The sequence below is a fragment of the Anopheles bellator genome, chromosome X (genome assembly GCF_943735745.2).
Source record: "Anopheles bellator chromosome X, idAnoBellAS_SP24_06.2, whole genome shotgun sequence".
Classification (NCBI taxonomy): Eukaryota; Metazoa; Arthropoda; class Insecta; order Diptera; family Culicidae; genus Anopheles; species Anopheles bellator.
Genome location: NC_071287.1, coordinates 6,971,135 through 6,994,688, shown reverse-complemented (window position 1 = coordinate 6,994,688; position 23,554 = coordinate 6,971,135). Strand labels below are relative to the sequence as shown.

Sequence of the window (23,554 nt, the reverse complement as noted above, 5' to 3'; positions counted from 1 at the left end):
AGCGTCAGCGTCAGCATCAACCACAAACCATCCCCTGGGTCCGCTGGTGGTGGCGGTGGCGGTAGCGGTAGCGGTGGTGCCCCAGGTGTTGGCGGACCGCCAACGAATGGTGGGCCTGCGGGTGGTGGTGGTTCGTCGTCGGGTGCCGGTGTTCCATCGGCGCCCCCGTCAGCTTCCTCCTCACTTGACATGCACAAGAAGGACGACTCCTCTCAGTCCCGATGATAGTCGGCGGGCCTGCTGACCGCTAGTGGTGGTGGTGATGGTGGCGGTGTTGGCGATGGTGATAACCGATGTGACCGCCAGGCTGCGACTAATAATGACGGCTATGGTACCGCCCGCACCACCACCACCACCACCACCAACGATGGTCAGAACAGCAGAACAGCTCAGGTAGCATCAATGGGCAGTGGAGGAGGAGGAGGAGAGCCAAAGCAGCAGCAGCAGCAGCAGCAGCCACCATTGATCGTTATCGTCGATGACGATTGAACTCTTGCTTCTCTTGAGCGCCGCCGCTTGCGTGATAGCGAGAAAAGCGTGATAGCGAGGAAGAAAGAGAGAAAGAGCGAAAGAAAGAAAACGAAAAAGAGCGAAAGAGAAAAAGAAAGAAAGAAAGAGAGGGAGGGAAAGAGACGGAGGGAGAAAGAGAGAGAGAGACTTGAAAGAGAAAACATTAACAGACCAGAAAACGAAACATTACCAGACCAGAAACCAGACAGAACCAGGAGGTGGTGGTGAAAAGCCTTGCCTACGACGCCGAAGAGTCGTAACAATATTGTAGATACTGTAGAAAGAGTAAGTGATACCGACGCAGAGAAAGGCGCTAAGGCGGAAAAAAGAAAGAATGAAAGAAAGAAAGAAAGAAAGAAAAAAAGAAAGAAAGAAAGAGAGGAAGAAAGAAAGAAAGAAAGAAAGAGAGGAAGAAAGAGAGGAAGAAAGAAAGAAAGAAAGAAAGAAAGAAAGAAAGAAAGAAAGAAAGAGAGGAAGAAAGAGAGAAAAAAAGAGGAAGAGAGAGAGAGAATGTGTGACATACGCCGTTTGAAGTGGAGTATCGGACTGCCGTGCTGAGCAATCGATAGAATGGCGGCGCGTGCAGGACAAGCGCCAGCGAGCGGAACGTACACCGGCTATAGGAGGCTCAACTCAGCATCAGTTGATTGTCTTTTGGTGCACGCGCTCTAGTGCAGCTGAAACATCTCATCGTTATGTTTGCCCTCGGCCTAGTCAACCCCCGTCGTGCGGTGCATTTTTTGTTCCGGGCGAAAGCAGCGTCCGTTGTGCAACTACCCCTCTCTCATCGCCGGTCGGTGAGCGCCGCGATGCTACTTCCACCGTCCATCTACTTTCCACAGGAAAAAACTGCCAAACACGTCCCCGATGCCGATTCCGATCACCAACACACTACCATCAATGTGGTGTGCCCGGTCGGGTAACGGACCCTTAAGACTGACCAAGGCTCTGTAGACAGGGGAGCGGGGCTTCAGAAGACGGCAGGGAGGGTTGTGCAGGCCTGACGAATAAGGTGGCGTGTCATACTATATGGCTATGGGTGCAGTATGTTTATTTGGGGGCGTCGTTACGCTTTGAATAAGGTGTTTCGCCATCTAATTTAAATGCACCACACACTATCTTTTCAACTTCTTCTGTTGCGATAGATACATTTTATATGCTTTTGGATCTCATCATTTCTATCATTTTCCAAACAAGTCCTTGCTTATGGATGTCCTTGTTGCACTGTGCCGTCAAGCATCATCAAGTGACAGAGAGGGATAGAGAGAGAAAGAGAAAGAAAGAGAAAGAAATAGAAAGAAAGAGAGAGAAAAAGAGAAAGAAAGAGAAAGAGAGAGAAAGAGAGAGAAAGAGAGAGAAAGAAAGAAAGAAAGAAAGAAAGAGAAAGAAAGAGAGAAAGAAAGAAAGAGAAAAAGAGAAAGACAGAATGAAAGAAAGAAAAAAAGCAAAAGCAACAAGACGCGGTTATCAAGAATAGCTTGTTTGGTTCAAGTTCTCGGGCACAACACCATATGATGGGGAGTAGTTTTATCCTCCACTTTCATTTCAATCGTTTTTGAAGCATGTCACGAGATGCGTTATTCTTGTTCGCATATTCGTTCGCTTGGTTTTATGTGAGAGTCTTCCGTCGCGTTTCCGATTTTCTTCGGCATCGGCAGCAACATACAAATGATACACGAACAAATGATGCATACAGTGTAGTACAATGTTTAAATCAGACTTAGATTACTTTCCCACGGTCATACGACCACAGGGATTGCTCGGTTTATCGGTAGTGATGCAAGTAACATAGCTTCATACGCAAGCAAAACACGCGGATCATCTTCGATTGTGATTGCGAACCGAGAACAATCTAAGCAACAGAAAAGTGCATTTATTTCCGCCGAAAGGTCACCCGCGAGCGACTCAGCGAGGTTGCATTTGGAAGAATTTCGTGCATCGAGAGTGTGGTAGTGTTAGATTTCTTTAGTTCTGTTCATAGACTGACCCACTATTACTAGGCCTGCCTGGGCCAGCGGTAAGGGATTCTCGATTTCTCGTTTTTTATGATTATTTTGTTTTATTTTTTGCTGAACCAAAAAGACCCACCTACACACACCTACAAACAGAATCATGAGCATCAACACGCGTTTGTGTCATCAGTGGAAAAGAAGTAAATGAATTAAACAAAACAATAAAGCGAATGTCTCGAGGTAGAGAAAGGAAGCGAGAGGGAGATCGAGAAAGAACAGAAGAGAAAAGCTTAGAGTCCCCCTCGCCCCTCCCCCGTAGCACCGCTTACGTAGATCGGTGAAATGTATAAAATTTATATAAAATATCTAGCAAACACGACGTACTGTCGTAAATATATCTGCTCTGATACTATATCTCCGCTACGGTTTTCTCCGCTACTACATCTAGTTGGTGGGGGAGACCGTTTGGGGTGGAAGTATTACGTAAGATAAGGCAAACGCGATGTGGCGGAGCACCTAGGATGTAAAACGTCAGACGCCCGGAGCGTGCACGACGGCGAACAGTGTTAGAGCCTACCACATTATTGCGGCGGTTTAACGCCATAGATAAAGAGGAGCGTTTAGAATAATTTAATTCTATTTCGTTTTAATTTTAATCAATTAATATTTATTCCATAGTCAGTTTTATGTATATTAGATTCTTGTTTTGCCCCGCGGGGCTGATGTGAGGCCTCCGACATTGCTGATGGGAGCCTTGGAGGGCCAGCGGGTGTGTGTAGTGGAGGATAGATAATTTTGGCTTGGCTATCTCACCTCTCCGTTCGGCCAGACAAATCGCGAATCATGAGTGCGATGCATGCAAAACTAATAAAGCAAAGTAGCCAGCAGACTTACCACCCCCTCCTCTCCCACCACACACATACACAAACACACACACACATACACACACTAGCACAAACATTCAGCAAACATGCGAACACAACAACTTTTACATAAAAATAAAATAAAAAATATAACCGAATCATTACACATTATTTGTTTGGTATTTTTGGTTGCTTCTTTGGTCCCTTTTTGTGTACCCCTTCACCCCCCACTCCCCTTCCCCTTTCGTTTTCTTTTTCGTCTATTCCCGCTTCACTCCGCAAACTGATGTGATTGGGTTACACAGTTGGATGTCGTTTTGTAGTTCAATTTATAGTTGTATTACTTATTTCTTGGAGACGTTTTGTTTTGCTTTCCCATTTGATCTGACCAATCAGTTCAATCAATTTGGCGCCCGATGGACAGCTTGCAACCAGCCTAGACATGTACCCCATTTTGGTTCCTGCAATTTTCGAAAGCCATGAAAATGCCGAGAGGCGACAAAAGGTCGACACAGAGTTTAAATAGGAAGATAACAGTATTTTATGTATGGTTTTGTTTTGCTGTTTCAGTGTGTCTTGCTCAACTCGACCCTACAATTTTTGCAATGCAGTTCGCGCATTAGATTCAAATCATTGTAAAATCTGCTCAAGAGAGCCTTTCGTTGTTACGGTTAGAAGTTTTTCATGAAAAGCATTCGGGATTCGTTGCTAATGCTGTAAAGGAAGTGAACCAGAACCTTGTTTGATTGGGTTTTGCGTAAATTGCTGCTCTTGATTGACATCAAACTTCGTACATTCTTGAATCTCCTTTTAATGCGTCTTTCGGCCACATTCGTTTTCCGTTTCCGGAACCCGGAGTCCCGATAGGCGGTGAACAAATGCTGAATACACCAACGTTGGTTTGGTTTGGTTGTTCATGGCACGCGGTGCTGAATCTGTATCTGTATCTTACCCGGAATCCCCCGGATGGAAACGTCGGATTGGGGCGTCTGTTAACAAATATGAACAGAGGACGAGACAAAAAGACATATAACGTGTCCAAAAGTGAACAATACACGCACAGCGCTAACAAAGGAAAGAAGATATAGGCCACACAGAATGCAAGGCAATTGGAAGAGAGAGAGAGAGAGAGAGAGAAGAAAGAAAAATGGAGAGGAAGTGGTATATATGAGCATCGGCAATCCAAACGTGATCAAAAGGCGCCTTTCGCTTCAAGCGGATGTCCTACGGCATCGAGAAATAACGGGTCGCACGGCGTCTCGTCCGAAAGGTAACTCGGTACTGTTGAGTAAACCATGCAACGCAGGTGGGCGCAAGCAATGAAACCAAACCAAGTAAAACGAAAAGCAAATAAAAGTTTTAATGACGAAACACGAACATATAGTAGTTGTAGCTGTACCAGTAGAGCGAAAGCATCGAAGTAAAAAAAAAAATGGATCCACAAGTGGGTATGCAGCAGAGATTGTGTGTGAATATAGTAGAAAACAAAGATAAGGAATATAAACAAACACTGGTGCAAAACCGAAGCTAAATAGTATAAGTAGGAGCGAGATGAAATTTTGAGAATCGCGAATATTGATAAGAACGCGAGCGGGCAGGAGCCAAAACAGTTCACGAACCCCCTCCCGAAAGCAGTGAAACAGAGGTACACAAATTCGCGACAGAGACCGACAGAAAAACCGAGAGTAGCATAAATTTGGCCATTAAAAGCCATTCCGCTGGCAAGATGGCCAAAGAATAGAAATAGAACAAAAAGGGACTAATACGGAGCGAAACCGCACGCATTACTTTGCATCGAAAACAGGATGGACAAAAAAGTACTGAAAACGATATCTACATAGACGAATGGCGTCAAGCAGTTTGATTGGCAAAGTCAAAATGATATGCTGGGTTCGCGGGGGTTTTACTTCCGTTTCACACGGCGGAAACGGAAGAGGCTTAGCATGTCGAACCATTAGTAGAAGAGAGTGCGAACAAGTGCGGTTCGCGAGGGGAACAGGGGAATGCGGTGCAAATAAGAAGGGCGAAGCTGCCTCGCGTGGTGAGGAAACAGCTACAAATTGAAATTTGTTTAAAGCACAAAAGCGAAGGAGAAAGTAAAAGTAAAAGTACAGAGAAATCTAAGAAATAAAATAATTTAGTAAGTCGCCCGAAGGTAGCTGAAAGGTGATCGAAAACATATGCGATAACGCAACCGGGCGATGCGGTCTCGGGAATTCTAAGGATACACTGTACTTGATAACTAATTTGTTGCCCAAAACGAACTATTCTATCCAACCATCCTCTCTGCGCCCTTCCAAAGCATTCAAGGAGCAAAATGTTTCTGGTGGTGGCAAGGCAGCAAATAACATGCAAAGTAAAAATAGATTACAAAACAAAATGGTAAACTTGGGATGTGTGCTTGCAACGGCTGCTTGGTGTTGAGGAACAGACAGACCTCTAGAATATGAAAGTAAAGCAGGATTAAAAAAAAAGCCGCGGCCACCACGGCGCACAGAAGTTAGAGGTATATGCAACTTGTATGAGAGGTATGGATTAGGAACATTAAGATTAAAGGATATCGTCAACATTACACAAACACCCATAACACACACATAGAACGTAGAGTACGAAAACAGAACGAAAAAATACTTGAAAATTATATCAAAACTGGAGCATTAAAACCATATGCGTTTTATTTTCATTACGTTACGTTATCTGACTTCATTGTTCTTTGAACGAGGCTTAAGAAACACAGCTCACCGGTCGGGATTTGAGAAAGCTCATGTTCAGTTTGGTTGTTCACACACAACAGGATTGCAACACATACATTTTCCCGCCATTGCGAAAAGTTGTCGAAACTAAAATATGGTAAATCATTCATTTCATATTGTATGGTTGAAACTAACAGAAGCCAACTCTGCTGTTCACGAATTAATTGTGCAAGTTGATTGCCAGATCAACTCGTGATATCGAATCACATGCACAGTACAGCAGCGCAACGTCAAATGCAAGACGTTTTCTTTTCTCTTACGAAAATGAACTCTAAGACGAGACAATATTTGATTCATCACTCTTTTCGCGGGTTTTACAATGAATGTTTTGTATTTCAGCACTTCAATTCTTTAAAGAACCTTGACTGCACTCTGTGAAAATTGCTAAGAAAACAAACAAAAAACTGACGGAGCACGAGTGTTTGATTGTCCGCCAATGTTTGGTGCTGCTGCTGGGTTGTATTGTTGGTTTCGTTGCATGCTGCCACCGGCTGCGGGTGGGTGGGAGGTTCGAGCTAAAAGAAGTATCCTAGAATTTTGCCTCCAAGATGCTTGCGCCTCGCTTCTTCATGGTCCATGATACCGCCGCTGGTGGTGAGCACCACGTATCTGCAATAATTGTAACAGTACGTATGTGAAAAAATCGACTCAAAAAGAGCATTCGCGAATGGCTAGTAGTGTTGCGTTGTTGAACGATTGTTTCCAGACCGCTGAAATGACATGGTGTTACATATCACCGAGCCATGATTAATGGTGGAAAACCGAATGGTTTAGTATCGCCTCCTAAACATTCATCGCCGAACTCATCGAATGGGAGCGCAGCAACAGATACTGAAGAAGGCCAAACGGAAATTGTGGAAATTAGTTCCAAACTTACCCAAACTGACGCGAGGGCAGCAAATCGTTGGTCCACCGTTCTACATCATTCAACTTGACGTCGAAGCGCGGCGAAATGATGCCGGCCTTGTTGAGACGTCCGGTTAGGTTGACCACCACTTTGCCGCTACGGTGATCGTCGACGACCTCGAACTCTCCGATGTATCCGTGCTTCATCATCACGGTGAGAAACTTGATCACGACCTTTGAGTTCGGCCGGATTAGCACCTGACGCTTGCCGCGCTTCTCTGCGTTGTTGATGCACTTCAGTGCATCGGCCAGCACACTGATACGAACCATCGTGTTGAGACGTGTTTACCTGGTTTAAAGAAAGTGAAGCGAAGGAAGAAAACCGCACGGTATCAACAGTACATCGGAAGTATCAGCCTGTGTACACGGTATTCGCCACCAGTATCGCCAAGAAACGTTTGCTTTGAAAGCGACAAGACAGCACTCTTCTACAGAGTGTGGTGGGAATCTTTGTCAACAGCACATTCAACAGTGGATCAGTGGTTTAAAAGCGTAACCTAGTTTCCTAGCAAATATTGATTCAATCATTCGAACTTAATTACTTTGCCTGTGTCACGTAAACACACCGTACGCCGGCGACGAGCGGGTCCTAAAAGAACAGGAAGTCTCTCAAACGCCGCAAAGTTGGCAGCACGCTGACGTTACCCTCGTTATATATTTTTGACAACTCTAAATAACGTAAATAACGTGTAAATGTGTGCATCATGAAACGTCAGAAAAAAAGTGGGCTTCGAATATTTTTTATAACATTTTTCAAAATTTTATTAAATCCAATGCTATGTTCAAAATTATTCTTGATATATGAATCGTGGCGTTTTAGGTAGAACAACTCATAAGCATGGTCAACCGAATCGATTTTGGAGGAGCTATGCGACATAACTCGGCACCACAGTGTTCAATCATTATTGGCCAGCGTTTGATCCATCCGTAAATCCGTAAACCCGTGAAACTTGCGGGCTGATTAATTACCAGTTTTCCATCCTAGTAGGTGATTGATTGAAGACAGAATCATTTCTACAGTACTGGGTGAAATATATTGTATGAGAGACCTCCTAAGCGAGAGCGGTACTGGTTTGCTATAATTTTGATGGAAATATTCAACGTTGAGTTAAAACTGTGCTTCCAATGTAAAGCTTCAACTTTGTGTGTCAAGCAAAAACAAACATTTTTCCTTGGTAGTCTTAGTATAGAAAGTCTCTTCTAATTCCAAAAACTCATAGTTACATTGCAACTACAGCGACCACGGGCAGGTTTCCGCAAAAACATGCGATGTTTCTTCGATGTTTTTGCGTCCCATTTTTGCGTACGCTGGACAGATAACGCTAACGCTTCCTCACCGCTACAGACACACCGAAACCGGAGGATGAATGATCTGCTCGATTCATATAAAAACAGCTAATCGACAACGAAAGGTCTAATGAACGAATGAACCAAAACACAAGAGGCACGGCTCACGTCATTGGTGCCAATGCGAGAACCAAAGACGCTTGTCGCATCAAACCTACATTAAGTCCGGACGATAACCAGTCGGGACAGCTGATTTTGTTCAAAACACACAAAAAAGGTAAACAACGGTCCAACCAAGCAGTCACAGAGGCACTCAAAACTGCCGAGCGACTGCTCGATTGCTGGTCCAAATTATCGGGTTCCAAATGTACGATAACTCTATCGTAAGGACTGTTTTCTGCTATCACCACAACACCTTGACTATAGACGGTTCGGCAGTTTGGCGGTTGTAGCCAGATAAGAAGAAGAAGATGTTCCTGTACTGACGGACAATCGATTTTCTCTTCCTCCGGACTTTCTTCATACTGCTGGAGAAAGGGGGCTGTATCAGGAGGTTTTACAGGATTGAGACAAAAATGATAAAAAAAACGACATCTTCAGTTCGATACTGGATACAGGCAAGGTGCGGCTAGCCGAGGTCCTTCGAACTATCTTTATGAGCTCTGTGTTGTGGTGAATTGATTCGTTGCATCGCAGCAATTTGCTAATCAGGGACAGTGTCGCAGTAAAACGTGTAGTTCCTTGTTTGTTTTTCCGAAACAATATAACTACAAGTGTAAAGTAAAGTTTGAAACCGCAACAGGCTTGAAGCTTCAATACATCTTCATACCAGTTATCAAATAGTGCAGTAGTTGCTATAGAGCTATCAGTCGAAAGCATCCGTTCAATCGAAACCAAATCAAGTTCAGACCAAGTGGTGTTGCACGAATACGCCGCACACAATATTGTCATAGAGCGGAAGGTGGTCAAACTCAGCCGGATGTCGAATCCGTGTAATGATACTGTTTCCGACGACGGAGTACCACTGCAAACGGCCGCCTCCGCATCCGGGAACGGCCACTTCATAGTGAATGAATATGTTGGCGATGGAGAGGGTGAAATACTGGAAGGGTTCCTCTGCCCGATTTGCAAGAATGATCTACAAACCCCCGAGCGGCTGACTATACATGTCGAACAGGAGCACGCAGAAGAACAGGATCTACTCAAGTCGCTCCGGGAAATTTTCAGTTTCGCTAAGAAAAAGATACTCAATCTCGACGACACCGCCAACGACCTTGTGGCAAAGGGGTTGGACACTGTAGGAAGACAGTCTGAGGGACCGGCAGTCAATCCACTGCTGCAGACGGGTAATCAGACTGTTGGCCGTGACTGTGACCACTTGGCCTACTTTAAGGCGGTTCGCAAACCTCGCCTGGAGCGGTACGCCTCGGAAACGAACAAACTCATCATCCGACTGGACAAGCTGCTGGCCGGATGCCCAACCGAGCCGGACCAGAAAAAACGGCACGAACAGAGCAAGGTTCCGTGGGTTGATGGAAAACTGGTAAAACTGTGCCCGAGCTGTGCGAAAGGGTTCGGCATCACGCGCCGCCAGCACCACTGTCGCGTTTGCGGCTCAGTGATGTGCGACGGGTGTTCGCGTTACCTAAACTTCGAGGAGGCTTGGAGCATTGTGCAACCGAGATCCAGTCCACCGGGGGCCGGTGGGCCCGGAACCGAAAGAGGCACTGCTGACATCGCGGCTCGCAACGAAGGACACAACTTTCGCGTGTGCGAACACTGTCTGCATTTGTTGATGAATCGCATGGAGATGCAGGACTCGCTCCTGGACCGGCCACCAATTACGAAGCTGTACGAACGGCTCCGTCAAGAGCGCCACGATATCGACCCGAAAATACCTATGTACGATCGGGTTCTCGAAAGCCTCTACGAAGGGAACGTTGTTTATAGGCTGTCGGATGCATCAGCGCTGAGGGAGCAAATTGGCCGCACTGCCGAGCGGCTTGATAACATTAGCAAAACACTGCTGGCCCTGCCGTTTGCGACCGGAAGCAGGGAAGAGGCTTTAAAGAAGGCGATCCGCTTGGCGAGCATTTCATACATCAAGGAGCGCATGCTCTCGATACCGTCCCTGCCGGTCGAGGAAGAGATCAAGCGCATCCAGCAGCGCAAGCGTCAAGAGACGGCCCGCAGGCTCGAACAGGAGCGATTGCTGGCACTGGAAGCTTACGAGCGGTACGAACTGCTTTCCGGGCTTGGCGAATCAGGCTCAACCGTAACGTACAATGGTAGCTCCAGTTCCAGCACCGCTTCAACTGCTGAAATGACCAACGGACGATTCGGCGCGACCGTTTCGACGATGGACAACTGGAGTGGCACGCAGGTCGATATCGCTTCTGGAAATTCGAGCTCCGATCCACTGATCGATCAGATCAACGTCGTGAAGGGTTACATCCGGCAGGCACGGGAAGCGATGCGCTTCGAGGAGGTGGCCACCCTCGAACGCAACCTGAGCGAGCTAACCCAAGAATTCTACCAGCGACAACGTCCGACATCACATCCATAAGCTTAGCAGCCGGATCGACCGTGGCTCTGCGGCGAACAATAGAGCGAATTTTCGAACAACCAAACAGGTCGTACCAGTCTGCTTCATGAACGTTAGTTTTGTTCTACCATGTGCGAGCGAACAGTATTAAAAGACGAACATGTTTTGAATCGATCGACTATATAAATTTATTAAACCAAAAAAAAGAACGGTTTGTTCGAGAGAAAGAAATGTTCCACATTTATCAACTTAGCAGGTTAAGCGATAACCTAATAATTCGTAATATACTTCAATGGCTTACCGACATTTTTACGCACATATTATATACGTTCAGCGTATACAAGTTCACTCGGGGGATTAGGTTCGTCATTTCGGTAACACGTTAGTTGCTAGAACGTGGTGCGGTCAAGGTCCGTAGTGAATTTTGTGCTTTGCTTTTGGTAGCCAACATCTTAGAGGCCATGTTTTTCGATCAGTTGCTGAACTTTGTCGACGTATGCCTGCTTGGCCGTCTCCTGTGGGGTGTCCTTCCGCTTATTCCACGCTTCCCACTTCGACTTCCCTTTAAAGTCAAGAAGACCCGGCTTCTCGGTATTGCAATCGCCCACGGTCGCCTGCTTGTAGAGCCCGTAGATCTCCAGCAGATCCGCATCGGAAGGCGTCGATTTGAGCATCTTTACATTCTCAACGGCTTTATCGAAATTCTGCATTGCACGGTGATGCCAGAGACGATTAGGTTATGGTTAGGTTTGGGGACACAGGTCTTTCGCTTGATTAACAAGGCAGTGCTCCGATCTTACCTCCTGCAGCGACATTTTGAAGTGCTTTTCTTCCCAATAAACGAAATCTCAAAACTGGATACCCTCTGCACCACTCAGTAGTATGCACGTTCGGAGTTCTGAGAACGCTGCAAAACCGCGTTGCACGGAATACGGACACCGCGAGTAGCGTGGCAGAGTCGGCTTGTTATCGGTCGGCTAAAGAATCAATCACAACCGGATTCAGTAGATAAGATGACTGAAACGTATCTGTCATTCAACGGGCGATGAAAATCATCGAAAACATCGCACGGCAGTGGAACTCCTATATAGCTGGAGCTACACGAAGCGTAAAATTAATTTGTAATGTCAAATCGTTTACGCTTCGTGTGGCAGCAATAATATAAAAACGAAATGTCCAACGTGTTTACGTTCGTGTTTTTGGTCCGAGAAAATAGAAATAGAAGAAAAATAAATTGATTTATGAATATCTTTTTTCTGTTTTTTCCGATTTTGTTGCTATACCAGTAAATAAGAACTTATATTATCCTCTGTTTGTAAACAAGCAGTTTGGCATTAATCGTTAACGTCAAACTTGTTACGTTATGGGCGGTCCAGACGCTCCAATTCGATACCGATGTCTGAGTAACTAACGTTTCTCGGAGATGTTTGTTTGTTTTAAAGTTTTAAGAGTCTTTGGGCCTTTGGGCCCTTTCGCCTCTGTCGGGAGGGTGGGACATTCTAGAGACTCTGGGCTGGGGGCCTCAGTCTTCTGTGAATGCAGTGGGGATGTGGAGATCAAGGGTGCTGGCTCTGGGAGAGCTGGCTGACTCTTGACTTGGAGGTTGTTTCTCGGAGATGTCATTAATGTCACTGACGCAGATCTACAAATCTGAACAAACGAGCATCAATTTGTGAACAATTTCAAACAAGTCCCAGTTTGTCGGTTGACTTGTTGATGTTTTGTTTTGGCCTCTTATTTATATTTTGGACGCTTCGTCAACGTTCGCGAAAGTGTTTAACTGAATTTAGAAAAAATTACGAAAGTCTGCCATGTCTTTGGCAACTAAAAACTAAAAAATATAGTGATCGCAATAAAAAAAAGCGGAGGCATACGATGCCATTTAAAAGCCATTTCCTCGACACTGTAACATGAACCAAACCCGACAATGAACCAAAACCGACTTACATAAAGAATTACAGATTACCCGATTCTCAAAAACATGAAATAAATGAACAGGTACAGAAAATGCTCAATGAAAGGATTATCCAAAATTCAACCGCACCTTACAAATCATCAATTTTACTTGTTCCGAAAAAATCAGATCCGAATGGAAATAAAAAATGGTGACTTGTAATTGATTACCGACAATTGAACAAAAAAAATACTCCAGACAAATTTCCACTTCCGCGAATAGCCGAAATTCTAGATCAATTAAGTCGAGCAAGATATTTTTCTACACTTGCCCTAATGTCTGGATTTCACCAAATCCAGCTGGAAAAGCTGGCCAGCTGTTAACAACGGCTGATTGTTATTATTTTGATTATAGAGATTTTGAGCTTGAAGCTTCTTTCATCTCTTTACACCGGCTGATTGCAAGAATATGGGACACAGAACAGGTACCAGAGGAGTGGAAAGATGGGGTTATCTGCCCTATATATAAAAAAGGCGACACATTGGACTGTGCGAACTATCGTGCGACCACTGTCCTGAATACCGCCTACAAAGTGCTTTCCCAAATAATTTTCCGCCGACTCTCACCACTAGCCAACAGATTCGTAGGAAGGCCGGCCAACAGATTCAGGCCGGCTTCGTAGAAGGCCGGTCGACAACGGACCAAATCTTCACTGTACTTAGGATCCTCCAAAACTGCCGTGTGCACAGAACCCCCACGCACCACCTATTCATCGACTTCCAAGCCACTTATGACACTATCTACAGGAAAGAGCTATGGAAGGTCATGGACGAAAACGGCTTTCCCGGGAAGCTGTTTTGCCATGCATCCAATGAGAAGCGAGAAGGGAAACCGATTGGATAGGTCAACGGAAAGTCCGATCGTCTGGAACGGAGGAACAACGGAAAGCGAGAAGGGAAGGCGATCAGATACGTCACATGGAAGTCCGATAATCTGAAACGCTGGATAGTCGAGAAATGAGAATGAAATGAGGCGTAACGAAGCTCGCCGGGACCTGCTAGTAGTTAATAAATTTGTACAAATTATTGCAAAGCAATTTCAAAATATTACATGTACCAGTTATTTATTTGATTTTAGAAAAATAGTTTTATTTCAAATTTATTTTTTCATCTTTCGAACGGATTGAACAAACGACAAGCATCTTTGTCAATTGTATTGACAATTATTTTTCAATCGTCAATTGACAATTCTGGCACAATTGGTATGAACTCGATTTTCCTTTAAAAGGGCAATGCAAGTGTATTGCACATTTGGTGATGCGCGCCAGGCATGAGCGATGTTCGACATACTACTCAAGCTCTTCATACCATGCTTTCCTAGGTTTAAATATGAGTTTGGGCTACATTTATTGTCAAGTGGCCTTACAAACTAGTAAATGCAATATTGGAACGTTGGTGGTGGAATGCAGTTGATTGGTTTACCGTTGTAGAGCTGCACACTACGGTTACTTAGTGCCAAGCAGTAGAAGACTAGGGTTCTCCAGGTATTGCTTCCAGAGATTCGAAAAACTAGCCATGGTAACACCGTCGATAATGCGATGATCCGCTGTCCAACTAACCACCATGATGTGAGCCGGTGTCACGTTACCGGCCGCATCAAATCGCGGCAGAACCCGGGTTTTTCCAAGTCCACCAATCGCAACTTGAGGCGTGATGACAACCGGATGTGTGTAGGTGCCACCAATCTGTGGGAACAGAAAATGTATGTTATTTTTAAAACGTAATGTGCTATTACAAAAAGCAGAATTGCATTATTTCAAAGACACTTACGATTCCGATGTTGGATAAGGCAAACGTTCCGTTAGCAAAATCGTTCGGTGTGAGTGCCCCTTTAGCACCTCGTTCCTGCAGTACGTTAAGCTCGGTTGCGATCTGCAGTACCGACTTTTGCTCAACATTCTTTACGTTCGGCACCACAAGCCCTTGCGGCGTCTGCATAGCCACGCTGATGTTGTGGTAAGCTTTGTAGACAATACTCTCGCTAGATTCAACGTACGAGCTGTTAAGGATTGGAAACTGGCGCAGCGCCACTGAAGCAGCCTTCAGAAAGAATGGCATGTATGTCAGCTTCGTTCCATTGCGGGCTGCCTCACCCTTGAGCTGCTCCCGCACGGCCACCAGGCTGGTCAGATCCACTTCGTCACAGTAGGCGAAGTGAGGTATTTCCTATCGCAAAAAATAGATTCTCTGTATAAATGCTTTGCACGGATGCGCATGGAGGAAATGTGCTTACCAGCGCTTTGGTCATCATTTTCGCCATAGCTCGACCCACTCCATTCAATGGTACCACCGTTTCGGCCTCCTTCACGTTAGTAGCCCTGGGGGTAACTTCACTTACTACGCGAGCGGAAGGCGGCACTAGGGTTGGATGTGGTTTAACGGTTCCCTCTGGAATGAGCTGCAGGTACTCAAGTAGATCACCCTTCAGTACACGTCCGTTGCGCCCGGATGCCTGCACCTTTGCTAAATCGACTTTATTCTCCATGGCGATTCGGCGCACGGCTGGCGTTGCCAGCAGTTTCGCAGGGCTGGGATTTGAGCTGCTCGTACTGCTTGTTGGTTGATCTTTGGCCGCTTTCGACGCGGCAACAGCTTCATCATCGGAGCTGCTGTCAGAATCATCATCCTTCTCTACCTCGAAATCGAGCAGCGGTTTGCCGACCAATGCGATGCTATCAACGTCATGGTGTAACTTTGAGATTTTACCATCGTATCGACTTGTTATCGTGACCGAAGCCTTGTCGCTCTGCACCTCGCACAGTTTGTCGAACTGCTCAACCGTGTCGCCCACCTTGACATACCACTCCTTTACCGTTACCTCCCGAATACCCTCTCCGATGTCGGACAGCTGAAACGAGACAAGCCGCTGCAGCAAGGCGGTGGTGTGGAATGCACCACGGAACCGCCACGGTGTCTGCGTAGACCGCAAAAACAGATGATATATAAACATTATATAAACATCGCAAGAGGGAGGGACGCATAGAAACAATGTTCTTTTGACAGGGCCAGGTCCTCGCGTCACAAGTGGCGCAATGTATTAAACTCTTCTGAGTGTGCGTTCAATGACGATCGTTTCGCTATTCGACGTGAAACAACCAGCACGCACATGGTCGCCACAAACAGTATCGGCGAATATTTACTATCGGTAATCTCCGCTTAGTACGTCCCGCTTCAGCTTGCCCGAATTCAGGTCCGAATGTTGTTCAACAGTTTTCAAGAACGTTTTAAGAAACTAACTATCCGACGCGCACACTTAGGTGCACTTCTTCCGCTGCTGATTGTGGTGGTTCGGTTGAATGTGCCGCATATTATGTAACAGAGCCGACACATAGGGCACTGTTTCCACCCGGGCTAAACCTAACTCCACGTCACACCACTTCGACCGTAGGTGGCTTGGGCTTAAGGTAATGGCATGATCGTTACTTACGACTCGTCGCCGTTGCGCAGGGCAGTGCAGGAGCTTTCGCACGGAGGACCATCCGTAGTGACGAATAATGAGCCCGGCCATGATGGTAGTTGCGCTTCAGGTGTAGCTTTCAAGCCAGGATGTTAATGGGCTTGCGCTCCTCTGGACTGACCGAACCGCACCGTGACCGTGGTGCTACTTACTTCGTCGAACACTTCCTGGTACCTTTCAATGCCAACAGCGTATATTACTTTCACTCTGTTTCTGCGCCGTTATCAGTGCTACTGTCACTCTCGACAGAACGACTGCGTCAGCGACTTCAATTACTGGCTTAACCTAAAGCCCGGTCCACACGCTACGATGACGATGCGATATCGGCGTAAGTGACGTCTCCGGAGACGTCATTAATGTCACTGACGCAGATCTACAAATCTGAACAAACGAGCATCAATTTGTGAACAAATTTCAAACAAGTGCCAGTTTGTCGGTTGGACATGTTGATGTTTTGTTTTGGCCTCTTATTTATATTTTGGACGCTTCGTCAACGTTCGCGAAAATAAGAAAATAAGCAAAAAAGAACTTATATTAGGTGTTTGAATTAATTCCTTCCGTTTAACAATAGATGGCGCTACTCGCTAAATATAACAAATATTTTTTGTATGAAATATGTGTTTGATAGCTACTGTCATTACGCATCTGACGTAGTAGAGCTTATTTGGTTAAAGTATAAACAGCACCTGTTTTGCGCATTTGAAAATGTCAAGTTTTGTTCCTGATAAAGTGTTTCTGCGGGGAATGCTTATTCATTACTTCAATATGAAGAAAACGCCTACCGAAAGTCATCAAATTTTAATGAAAGTTAATGGTACACATACTCTTACTGAAAGAACGTGTCGGACGTGATTTGCGCGGTTTAAAAGAGGTAATTTTAGCTTGCAAGACAAAAAGCGAGCAGGACAGCCAAAATAAATTTGAAGATGAAGAATTGGTAGCTTTGCTCGATCAGGATCCATGTCAGACGCAACAAGTGCTTGCAGAAATAATAGGAGTTGACCACACTACAGTTTCCAAACGCCTGAGGGCCATGGGAATGATTAGAAAAATGTCTTATTGGCTTCCACATGAATTGAAAGAAACAGACATTGAAAGAAGGAAAACCATTTGCGAATTACTGATTGCGCGGCTGAAAAGAACGAGTTTCTTGTACCGAATCGTTTTGTACTGGCAGGCGCCATTAAGAAGAGCGAAGATCCAAAATTGTATTCTTTCCGAAATCGTGGCTAGCGCCGCGAACAATCACTGGCAGGCGCCTGCCAGTGGGCAGGCGGCAGGCAGCAGGCGCCTGCCAGTGGGCAGGCGAAACCTAAAAAACGATACCCATACTGCCTTCGTATTTTAAGGATTAAGGCTCCCCCCCTCCCCTTCCCATCGTCCTAGAAGGACCAAATTTGGTCACATGATTTCTCAGGTGACCAGCAACAATTGTGCAAGATTTGGCTCGATTCGATTCATAACTTGTGGAGTAATCAATGTTTTAACGGTTCGTTTGTATGGGATGGGTAAGAAGGAGGGGGCGGAGGGGTTTCTAACCATGACGTTGCTCATCCTTGGCCCCTAAAACCCCTGTGTAGCAAATTTCGAGTCAATCGGTCCAGTAGTTTCGGAGTCTATAAACCGCACACAAAACGGAGCGTCATTTTTATAATATAGATAGATGCCAAAAACGTTTCGTTGCGCATCGTGTGGCCGGACAGATACAGCTGTAAAATGACGCCTGGAAATGTTGTCACCACAATTCCCCACTTCTACTGCCAATGTCTCGAACCGCATAAAATATCGCTTTGATTTCAAGCCAAATCTGTTGAGCGCTTTTGTCTAGAGAAAATCGGAGCAATAGAACCTTTGGGGTTGCCTGTTTCGTTAAGGGGTTCCAAGAAATTGCACTGATTGCTGGACAAAAAATAGGCCGGAAAGTGTGCGCTGCTCAAATCTGGACACACAAAACTGTGAGAAAGGTCAATGGTATGCAACAGACCCACTGTTTTCAAGAGTAGAATGATCTAAAGTACAGGGCAAGTCATTCGACAGTCATAGGGTAGCGAATACCCATGCAACGCTTGCATAGCGATAACTGTCAACGGATTTCATTCAAGAGTCCGTGATTGAGTGGATCTTAAAGTGCGACTCATTGCCGTTGCTTAAATCAGATGGTTTTTATTTATACTTTAGTGCGAGTTTGCGCATTTTAGGTGCAAGCCCTCCGTTCGTTGATTGAAGGTTTTTGTCGAATCTGTAGGCCGGTTTACGTATTAATAACTGAGTTAATTCAACACCACTCCTTTGTGCTCCGACGCTACTCCAAAAAGAAAAACAAACTAGATTCCAGACAACCGGAGAGGACATCCAGCGAGCATTTGTTCCCAGAGATCGCAACAATGGCACACGTAGTTATTGGTAGGTAGCTCTCCGCCGAACGTGAATTAGCTCAAGACAGCTCTGTTGGAAGATTGCGAAAACAAAACGCAACACAGCCGGAACGTTCTGGTAGTGCAACAACACAGCGTTCGCAGTTGCGGCCGTGTGGACGACACACATTGGCTGAAACGAATGTTGCATAACGATACGGAATGGTTGGTCCGGTTTTTATTTATGTTTTTGTTATTTTGGTTCCTCTTTTCCGAAACGTTGAAGGCGGCGGAACCGGTTTTATTGGCCGGCGGTTGGCAAAAACCCTGCTAGCGGAAGGATGTGAAGTTACAACCATCTCGCGCATGCCTGGTGTTAACCATATCAGCTGGCACGAGCTGGAGAAAGACGGTCTGCCGAATGGTACGACGGCCGTGGTCAACTTGGCAGGTCAGAACGTGCTCGATCCGACACGCCGGTGGACGCCTGGCTTCAAGCAGAACGTGTGGAACTCACGCATCAACACAACGGCCGCCTGTGCCCGGGCTATCGAGCGGGCCACGATTAAGCCAAGCGTTTTCGTCAACATCTCTGGCGTTAGCCATTACGCAAGCGGCACCCATAAGCACACTGAGGCGTCCAAGGTTTCGGAGTATGATTTTATGTCGCGCCTCTGCATCGAATGGGAAAAAGCGGCTGAACTCTCCGACAACTCCATCTGCCGCGTCGTACGCATCCGGAGCGGGGTAGTGCTCGGCCGAGACGGAGGCATGATCCGGTCGCTCATCGTGCCCTTCTGGTTTGGTCTAGGGGGGCCCATTGGTGATGGAAGCCACGATTTACCCTGGATTCATGTGCAGGACATCTGCAATCTGATCTTCTTCGCAATCGAGAAACCGGAAGTGAACGGCGTACTGAACGGTGTCGCACCCCAGTTAGTCACTAATGCAGACTTTACGAAAGCGTTTTCGTCTGCATTGTTTCGGCCTGCCTTCTTCCCGCTACCGCTTTTCGCGGTCCATCTGATCTTTGGCCAAGAACGTGCTGTGCTGCTGACGAACGGGTCCAAAGTTATACCCCAGCGTGCCCTAGAATATGGATTCCGCTTTCAGTATCCGGATCTGCAGTCCGCTTGCAAAGAAGTGGCCCACCTATTCTAGACCTCGCAACGCGTTCGAAAAGCGCCAACGATCAACAAAGCCACACAAATTCTCAACCGAATGTTAGCCATTTATCACCTTTTTTAATTCATTTTAGTTTTAGCTCTTCGCGGAATGATTCTCCTCACGATAAACAGGAGGGTGTAGTGCATGCCATCCTTAATTTATTCAGTACTGCATGTGTCTGCACAACCTCACCGACGATTGTTTTGGCCTCCACTAATAAACATCGGAGACTGAAGTAAATAAATAGTTTGTGATATGAAACTAAAAATTTAGTTTAATAAAATAGAGTGAATGTATGTGGTTGCTGTTGTTTTTGTCTTGGTCGTGTTGGTTTGTTTTTCGGCGCGAAAATTAGTATCCTCGACTGATCACTCCTCGATCTCTAGCTGCACCGTAAAAAGCGATTTTTCGGTCAGCAATAGAATTGCTTCGTTTTCACAGCAAATGCCTATAATTTCGCTCCCATCATCCAGACTCACAAGATGCTGCTGGCCTAGCGATACTTGTGGCCCATTACGTTGCCGCAATCCGCTTCCCCCGTGATGACTGCCTCTGTAGATGAACAGCAACCGCTCAGATTCACAAATGGCTGCATACCGTAGGTCCGGTGCACAAGCAAGATACTTTTGGCGCCGTTTAGACGCTTGGACATAGCCAAATGCTTGCAGTGTACCCTCGTGAAGCAAATTCCATTCATCGCCCTCCATCGTCCAACCAGCGATTGGCGGTGGCTGCGGTTGCCACAGCAAAGCGTCCACATCATAGCGTAGTACGAGGGCTTCCGGTGCGGCGGGGCGCATGCGAACGGAAAACAGGGGAGGTCCAGTACCGAGAGAAACGCGGTTTGTTACACGGTTTGTCTCACGGGCGATGCGCTCGAGGGTGAAGTACTGCTCTTCCCCGCCTGCTTCACCAAAATCGCACTCCTCCAACGGAGTATTTAGATTCGGTGCGATGTTGTCGAAAGGCGAATCACGTGATGTTTGTACTAGTCCATCTGGGCCACTCTCGCTCTCCGGCACGTTTTCTTCTGGGCTAGCGGCGAAAAGAGATGGCCATATTACACCGGTCAACGTCTTCCGGAACGTGATCTGCAAACCTCGCTGATCCGACGTCCAGGTGGTGGCGCTCGAATCGATTTGGCCGAAAAACTTCGAGACGTCCAAAACAGCCTGTGCATTCGCCGTAACGTAGAAACTGGGATTACGCACCACCTCAAATTGGACTCCGTCTCGCTTTATGAAGTGCACATTGACATCGTCGATTGTTTGGTTCCAGTTGAAAGGACACTGTTCGGGTTCCACCGTTTCCTGCTGGGTGTGATTAGCGTCAGGCGTTACCGGATCGATTGTAACGAGTGGATTTGTTGAATCATAGGTAAAGTGGAAGGATTTATCACTTGCCACCAGCAATCCTGCTCCTTGATAGTCAAGTGTGCAGTAGCGAGGGAATCCGCCACCTCGCAACACACATGAAACAGTTGGCTCCCACTCTGTGGTACCTTGGCTTGGCTTCACCGATCCCTCCTGCCGTTGGTCGAGCCTAAACCAATGCAGTACCGGTTCAAACGAATGCTCTGAGTTCTGCTGCACCTGCAAGGCGATGGCGTGGATCCGCCGTTGACTGTTATCGGCATAGGCAAGTTGTGCGTCCAGCAGGATACTCCCTCCAACCGGAAGGTGGGAAGTTTCGTTGTCGCTTTGCTCTGGAAGGACACTTTTTGCTTTCCATTCCGACCAAGTTGACCGGTCTCCCGTATCCAGCACGTGTATCATTCCCTGCCCATCGGCCAGCAGACCGATCCGTTCCGAGATGAATACTAGCGAGCAGTTGTACGAGCCTGCTGTGCCTCCAGAAACATCCTCCGTAGGACGAAACGAAACCTTGTACACATGGCTAATTGGTTTGATACGCCCACATTTGGGCTCATACTGTACGCGCTGAACAAATCCGGCAACATCAACGAAGTAGCATTGTCCCGAGTTCCATGGGTCGCGTACGAGATGATTGTGCAAACCGAAAAGCCGGGCGTGATGGTAAGAATACTGGTGTTTATTGGGATGCGTCCTGCGGGCCTGGCGTGTGGTCGGCAGCTCAGTGCGAAACACTGGAATCGTATCGAGCGACACTTTGTAGCCTTCAAAGTTGGATTTCAACAACTTTCGGTCCGGACGTAACTCGATCTGCCGCATATTTGCTGATTTGCAGCTATGCCGCAGATGTCAATGAAATTAGAAGTCAATGAAACTCCAAGAAATCGAAGAGCAAGAACGTCGGCCCAGTTGGTTCGTGGTAAGCAAAGACGGTAAAGCAACACTCTACTCGGATAGAAAGACGATAGGGGATAGTTTCATCGGAGCCCCTAGCTGCAATAAAAACAAATAACAATTAACACAAGAAAAGCCTTCACCGTCACGAATATACGATGGCTACACCAAACTGTATACTGCTTTGTGTTACATTTATTGCCAATTTGATCTGAGCGAGGCTGGGGTCTCCAAAGGGACTATTTCATCGCCTGTTTCTGTAAAACAGTTACCATTACACTGTATTTATTTAGAATAAGTGACGTTTAGCAACACAGCTACGGTGTGGTCGTTGGTTTCGGAATGGCGCGATGGCTCGCTTGTGTGCGTGTTTCGCACTGCTCGCACAAAGCTTTCATGTGAACCTTTACATGTTTGTTCCGGGTGCACAGTGGGGAATTTGTATCGAAAAGGCGGTCATATTTATTTTTAGGAAGAATCTATGGACTTTTTTCAACGTTTTATTTGCATGTGTTGTGATTACATTCAACTGTTTATGTGCAATACACACGTTCAAGTACATTAAAGAAGCTTTTATCGTTATTTTAAGGTTTTTAAACGCCTTAAGTATGCAATCTGCACTACACTAAAACAATTTAAGAAGAGCACTATCGAAGAAGCAAATATTGAATTTCTGCTACAAATCGAATGCCTTGTGAGTTTAAAAAAGGATATGAAATGATCGAGGAGCTTGACCCATTGCGTTTGTGGGAATTTAGGAACAAGTAATTATTACCACCCGAAGTATGCAACCCATGAACTGTTATCTAAACGTTTGATAAAATATTTGTTAGTCCATTTCTTCTGTCCAGACGCTACGATGCATCGCTACGACGCATAGCTGCGATGTGTCAAATCTGTTTATCGTAGCTATCTGTGGAGCGTCCACACGCTACGTTTTTTCATAACGATTTGCAACGGATCTACCGTTGTCAGTATTATGAAACAGCCATGGAAGCAACATTGTGTTGGTTTGCCTTAGCATTGTGCTTTTGGGTTGAAAAGCGAAAAAAAGAAAGTGCGAAGAGGAGGAGGAACTATATGAGGATGACCCTCGGGGTCTCTTGATCCCGCAGAAAATGCAGCATATCATAATACCACAAGCATGGATTGTACATCCGATCTTCTGCAGACCCTGATATTGCCGACTTCCTCACTTTCTCCGATTCTTTGCGGTACACTGTTCTCAAATTATTTAGTTTTTCACCACGAATTCGCTAGTACAGGTGGAGTCGATTGCCTCCGCCTTTTTATTGCGATCACTATATTCTTTATTTTTTACTTGCCAAAGACATGGTGGCAAACTTTCGTAAATTTTTATAAATTCATTTAAACACTCTCGCGAACGTTGACGAAGGTCTGCTAACTTGAATGAAGCATCCAAAATATAAACAAGCGGCTAAAACAAAACATCAACATGTTAAACCGCCATCACCCGCCACTTGTTTGAAAATTGGTCAGATATTGATGCTCGTTTGCTCAGATTTTCTAGATCTGCGTC

The 23,554-nt window shown here is 45.9% G+C and overlaps 7 protein-coding genes across 8 annotated transcripts in view; 3 read left to right on the top strand and 4 right to left on the bottom strand.

The window, feature by feature from the left end:
- The window catches only part of LOC131213410 (mucin-19-like), a 64,126-nt gene extending 63,901 nt beyond the window's left edge, over positions 1 to 225 (top strand). Inside the window, 1 exon segment of the mRNA XM_058207445.1 lies at positions 3 to 225. Coding sequence (XP_058063428.1) covers positions 3 to 225 — 223 coding nt within the window.
- A 6,140-nt stretch (positions 226 to 6,365) lies between these two features.
- On the bottom strand, positions 6,366 to 7,625 carry LOC131213870 (small ribosomal subunit protein uS8A-like). The gene is made up of 3 exons (XM_058208074.1): positions 7,527 to 7,625; positions 6,956 to 7,273; positions 6,366 to 6,687 (listed from the first exon to the last, which is right to left on the bottom strand). Exons 2-3 carry the CDS (start codon positions 7,252 to 7,254, stop codon positions 6,594 to 6,596), a joined length of 393 nt encoding a protein of 130 aa, XP_058064057.1. The 5' UTR covers positions 7,255 to 7,273; positions 7,527 to 7,625; the 3' UTR covers positions 6,366 to 6,593.
- Positions 7,626 to 9,179: 1,554 nt separating this feature from the next.
- LOC131213991 (rabenosyn-5) lies at positions 9,180 to 10,986 on the top strand. The gene has a single exon (XM_058208280.1). The coding sequence runs from the start codon at positions 9,251 to 9,253 to the stop codon at positions 10,835 to 10,837; it is 1,587 nt and encodes a 528-aa protein (XP_058064263.1). The 5' UTR covers positions 9,180 to 9,250; the 3' UTR covers positions 10,838 to 10,986.
- On the bottom strand, positions 10,978 to 11,823 carry LOC131213992 (acyl-CoA-binding protein). The gene is made up of 2 exons (XM_058208281.1): positions 11,617 to 11,823; positions 10,978 to 11,520 (listed from the first exon to the last, which is right to left on the bottom strand). Exons 1-2 carry the CDS (start codon positions 11,629 to 11,631, stop codon positions 11,269 to 11,271), a joined length of 267 nt encoding a protein of 88 aa, XP_058064264.1. The 5' UTR covers positions 11,632 to 11,823; the 3' UTR covers positions 10,978 to 11,268.
- Positions 11,824 to 13,860: 2,037 nt separating this feature from the next.
- Positions 13,861 to 16,454, bottom strand: LOC131213257 (lipoamide acyltransferase component of branched-chain alpha-keto acid dehydrogenase complex, mitochondrial). The gene is made up of 4 exons (XM_058207267.1): positions 16,197 to 16,454; positions 15,003 to 15,683; positions 14,540 to 14,935; positions 13,861 to 14,454 (listed from the first exon to the last, which is right to left on the bottom strand). The coding sequence occupies exons 1-4, from the start codon at positions 16,275 to 16,277 to the stop codon at positions 14,215 to 14,217; spliced, it is 1,398 nt and encodes a 465-aa protein (XP_058063250.1). The 5' UTR covers positions 16,278 to 16,454; the 3' UTR covers positions 13,861 to 14,214.
- A 1,910-nt stretch (positions 16,455 to 18,364) lies between these two features.
- LOC131214067 (epimerase family protein SDR39U1) lies at positions 18,365 to 20,037 on the top strand. The gene is made up of 2 exons (XM_058208424.1): positions 18,365 to 18,629; positions 18,867 to 20,037. Exons 1-2 carry the CDS (start codon positions 18,611 to 18,613, stop codon positions 19,739 to 19,741), a joined length of 894 nt encoding a protein of 297 aa, XP_058064407.1. The 5' UTR covers positions 18,365 to 18,610; the 3' UTR covers positions 19,742 to 20,037.
- Positions 19,850 to 22,271, bottom strand: LOC131214066 (nudC domain-containing protein 1). Of its 2 annotated transcripts, none has more exons than XM_058208423.1 (2): positions 22,208 to 22,271; positions 19,850 to 22,113 (listed from the first exon to the last, which is right to left on the bottom strand). In XM_058208423.1, the coding sequence occupies exon 2, from the start codon at positions 21,937 to 21,939 to the stop codon at positions 20,116 to 20,118; it is 1,824 nt and encodes a 607-aa protein (XP_058064406.1). In that variant the 5' UTR covers positions 21,940 to 22,113; positions 22,208 to 22,271; the 3' UTR covers positions 19,850 to 20,115. The 2 variants fall into 2 exon arrangements, with proteins under 2 accessions (XP_058064406.1, XP_058064405.1); XM_058208422.1 differs by having other exon boundaries at positions 22,181 to 22,260.
- Between the last annotated feature and the right edge of the window lie 1,283 nt (positions 22,272 to 23,554).